This window comes from Microtus ochrogaster, chromosome 1, assembly GCF_000317375.1.
Source record: "Microtus ochrogaster isolate Prairie Vole_2 chromosome 1, MicOch1.0, whole genome shotgun sequence".
Taxonomy (NCBI): domain Eukaryota; kingdom Metazoa; phylum Chordata; class Mammalia; order Rodentia; family Cricetidae; genus Microtus; species Microtus ochrogaster.
This window is the reverse complement of record NC_022009.1, coordinates 83,374,040-83,378,745: the sequence shown is the minus strand read 5'-3', so window position 1 is coordinate 83,378,745 and position 4,706 is coordinate 83,374,040. Positions and strand designations below refer to the sequence as shown.

The 4,706-nt window shown below is 35.9% G+C and overlaps 1 protein-coding gene across 4 annotated transcripts in view; it reads right to left on the bottom strand.

Moving 5' to 3' along the window:
* Nucleotides 1-4,216, bottom strand: part of Cp (ceruloplasmin) — a 60,129-nt gene extending 55,913 nt beyond the window's left edge. For all 4 annotated transcript variants that reach the window (XM_013347839.2, XM_013347838.2, XM_013347841.2 and 1 more), the window contains exon 1: nt 3,782-4,216. In XM_013347839.2, the coding sequence (XP_013203293.1) occupies nt 3,782-3,927 (146 nt within the window). In that variant the 5' untranslated portion in view covers nt 3,928-4,216. The remainder of the gene's footprint in view (nt 1-3,781) is intronic.
* Between the last annotated feature and the right edge of the window lie 490 nt (nt 4,217-4,706).

The window sequence follows — 4,706 nt, the reverse complement described above, 5'->3', positions numbered from 1 at the left end:
TGTCAATAGCCAGCAGAGTTAGTTGTCCTGGGTTTCTTTGGAACCTGACACTAACCATGTAGTCCTTTAATATTTTTAAAGTATTTTTGAAGGAGTGTTAAAATAATTATTCGGGAAACCATTCAGTCGAGTCAGGCAGAGCAACTTGGGTGCCTATATAAGCAAACTAAAACATAATTTAACGTGAAAGGAGTGTCCAAGCTCTTGATATTACAATGATGTTGCCATCTACAAATGTGTTGGGCCACTTTCATAACTGTTCTCTAAGCTATGTGTGGCCTGTGGAGTGCAAGTTGAACATGTCTGATAGTAAATGGTAAAGTGAAGCGTGGGCCCAACAAAGCAGAAACTGCTAACTAACGTCTAACCAGAAAATTTTCACTTTAATTAATCAAATGTATTGTTTTATTGTTGCTTCTGGAAATATAACATTCATTTGCAACCCAGTGACTTGATTAGGTAGCTCAATCCATGACTGGCAGAATGGCCAGGTAAATTTGTTAAAATGTAAATGTGTGTGCGTGTGTGTGTGTGTGTGTGTGGTTTTTTCTTTTTCTTTTTTCTTTTTTTCCCTTTTCTTTCTCTCTTTTTTTCTTTTAAAGATCTTTTTGTGTAATCCTAGGTGTCTGGGAGCTTGCTATGTGAACCAGGCTAACCTGGAACTCACACAGATCCTCCTGCCTCTGTGTCCAGAGTGCTAGCATTAAAGGCATGTGCTACCATGACAGGCCAAATGTGTTTGTGTTTTAATGTAAAATGTTTCCTTTGTTGCAAGTTTTTTCTGTATAAAAACATCATCTCTGTTTTCTTACAGTAGAGATTATTTGGGAAGTCACCTTTTATCCTGGTAATAATAATAATAGTAAAGATGAACACTTTTATATTGTGTAGTTGGCATACCCAGATTAGCATAATTCTGATTGTACCTTTGGACAGTATTGTCTTAGTTTGTTGCCTGTTTCTTTGGTCAGAATTTGATTTTTTGTTTGTTCTTAGTCATTAGGTTTGCTCATAAGGCTATTATTATTCTACCATCTAACCTTCAAGCATACAGCAGGCTATAAAACTAAATATCAGTGTTTATAGCATTTTAGGAAAGTCACAATTCCTGATCAAAAGTCTGTTAAAATAATTATAAAGGGTTTATGATAAGTTGTTCTTGGGTTTAAAGAACACATAGCTTCTTAAAAGTCACTAGAAAACAAAAGTAATCAAAAGATAATGTCATTATTACTATTACTCTTTAAAACAACAGTAATTCAATTATTCAATGCATATTTAATATTAATCATGGAACCTGGACACAATATTCTAGATATTTTTATGTTTATACCTTTTTTGTTATTTAAGTATAAATTACTCATTTCAAGAATTGCTGTTTTTAGAATCTTTATATGTTGTTGGAATTGGCAGCACTGACTATAGTATAAGGATGTGATTTTCTGCTTCACTTTATTGGAAATAAATAACATTGGAACTGGTTCCAAAAGGGCAAGTCTAGTTTCCTAACCAGAAAAACAGAATAAAAACAATTTATTAATTTTTCTTCTTTAACATTGCTCTTGTTTTCAATTTCACTAACTCCAGTAGTCCACCTAGACCCATTTTCTTATTTTATTCTGTTGCCTGATTCATTCTACCATGTGAATCTATCCACTCAGGAACAAGAAAAGTTTTTATAATATGCCCTGTCATTTTTTCTGCCTTCTACTAAGCTTTCTTTTATTTTCACATACCCACAAATATTTGTTCAGTGTCTTCTGTCTCACAGACATTTGTGGCCAAGCAGCCATCATAGCACAGGGAGTTCTTGCCTCTCAAATGTATCTTCTTCTTCCAGCTTCGGCCTAATTCTCCACCTGACACTCATTTCAGACTCTTTCACAACTTTGTCTTCGTCTTGTTTGTTTCTGCTTTGCTTTGTCCATAACCAAGGAGAAGAGCCACCCATGCCTGGTGACATTTCACCATGCTTCATGGACTAATTCACACACTGCTGATTTATGACAAAGGAGGGCACAAAAAAATTGCTACCACACTCATCTGGTAAAGTTTAGCACAACATGGGCAAAGTTGCTGAAGCACCAATCAATGTTCACATAGATTAGGGAGAAAACTTATGGATCACAATATGATGGTAAAAACATAAAGAAAGCTGAACTAAAAGTGTCCAGTTTTCCTTATGAACACCCTTCAGTGTCCCTATTAGATAATAATGGGGTAGGCAAGTTTATCTTCCTTTAATTTCCTAGCTGGAGCAGACATACCATTAGAATATTGGAAGTCAAGAAATCACCCCTTGAAGTCCTTAGCAACTCTCTTTATCCTTCTACTTCCTTATACTTAGTGTTTACCACACTGGAACATGGTCAGAGCATTATAGATTTTACACAATAGACTGACTTGACTTTTTATTATAAACAATGGCAAGGGTGGGTAGAGCATTGAGTAGAACAGTACTTTTCCTTGTTTAACTAATTTAGGTGTGTGTGTGTGTGTGTGTTGCTGATAACTGAACCCATGGCTTTGAACCCATATACTGAGGTATAGCCGCAACCCAGTTCTTTTCTTTTGTAGTGTGACTGACTCCTTTCCTTGGAAATAAAATAGTAGATAATTTACATCATACTTACTAATGAAAACAATGAATTACACAAAATTAGGCTTCTAGTGAAGTTGTAAAAATATGTCTGATTTTGGGGAAGAGAACACTATCTCAGAACCAGGCTTTAAAAAAATTACAAGTTCTATTTGTGTCTCTGAGGCCAGGTATAGGCTCAGAACCTTTTCATACTGAACAATACTAGGTTAGTAAAATGACAATTTGATATTATCATTAGTAATGCATTTTTTCTTACCATAAAAAAATCAACCAAATACAAAATAAAATAAAATCAATGATTCAGTACTTACATAATTGGGCTCAATAATAGAGCTGTTCTTAAAGAGACAATCTCAGTCACTGCTCGTCATTTGGCTCACTTGAGCTCTCTTGCCATCCTAATACATTTGCTAGTCTAGTAAATATTTGTTTGAATCCCAAGTTTCTATTTGTTGATAAATGTTTAGATAATATAAAAACTGGTGGTCTCAGCTTAGCTAAACTTCAGAGAGACTCTACTATTCTTTTATAGAGAATATTGCTTGATGTAAAGCAACTAAAACACAAAGACTCTGAAGTTACATGGTATTCTATGAGGATATGATAGTAAGAACATATCATTTCTTGCACATGTTTTGTGTGGAGCTGTGCTGAGAACTTTGCAGGCACTTTTAAAATAGTCCTGTGAGGTGTACTTGCTGTCTCACTTTATAGATAAGAGCTCAGAAACTGAGAGAGATTAGTATCAGTCCTTCACTGTCCTGAATCACCCAACAAGTATTAGACAGAATCATATTTCTTGAAGCTGTATCTCATTTCTATGTTTGATGCATTACTTTACTTTTACCATTAGGAAAATTTTATATAGTGATTTTTTTTTAAGTGAAGAACGTTTGCATCCAGAGGTAGAATACATTTAAAATATAGATAAGGGAATGACTAACCACAGGAACAAGTGAGAAATTAGTGCAGTTCCCTTGGAGCAATAGGAGAAGAGCAGGATGGCTTCACAGTAACAAATCTAGGGAATATAAAGAAAACCAGTACAAGTATTGGTTTTCAAGTCAGCATTTTGCAGTTTGTATGTTTATCAAATTAAACAAATAGTTTCCTTGCTGGTTTCATTTTTAAGTTGATAACATAAATTTGGCTCATAAATAATAAAGAGTAGTGACTTACATGTCAACTGAAACAAGTTTCTTTTCTCCATTTTCAGAGGCATAGTTCCAAACTGCTTCAATAATTCCGATGTAATAGTGCTTATCTCTTGTCCAGGCTAGGGGAGTATTCAAAAATAGGAAAGTACCAAGCAGCAAGAGGTTCATTTTTCTTCTGTCTTGGAGACTGAGATGCAATAAAGTGAAATAAGAAGCATGCAATTTTATAAATAAGGCTTTCTTTCTTTATTTGCTTGATTGACACAGCTTAGTATTGCGTAAGAGTAAATCATTTCATTAGAACAAATAACATTTTCCAACTCAGTTTGCCTTTGGCAAACCAGGGAGGAAAAAAAAAATTCCCAGTTGTCAGGCTGCTCTAAATACAAATGATATGTCATCAGTTAGTGTTGGATTCACCAGTGTTTGTAACTCTGAATTTTCTTCAATTCATTGTATGAATTCCAGGAAGGCAAACAACATCTCTAAATGCTCTCTTTGTTCTTCTAGAAATCCTAGGCACTGCAGCATTTTGGCCAAAGCCAGTTCTTTTTTTATTTTTTTTAATTCTTTTTTGTTTATTTTTTTTTTAGTTGTTGAAAAAAAAATTTCCGCCTCCTCCCCGTTTCCCATTTCCCTCCCCCTCCTCCCACACATCGTCCCCTCCCCCACTCCCGTCCCCCTCTCCCCTTCCTCCCACTCCATTCCCCCTCCCTCTCGAGAATGAGGAGCAGTCCAGATTCCCTGCCCTGCGGGAAGTCCAAGGTCCTCCCACTTCTACCAGGACCAGGAAGGTGAGCATCCAAACAGGCTAGGCTCCCACAAAGCCAGTTCATGTATTAGGATCGAAACCTAGTGCCATTGTCCTTGGCTTCTCATCAGCCTTCATTGTCCTACATGTTCAGAAAGTCCGGTTTCATTCCATGCTTATTCAGTCCCAGTCCCGC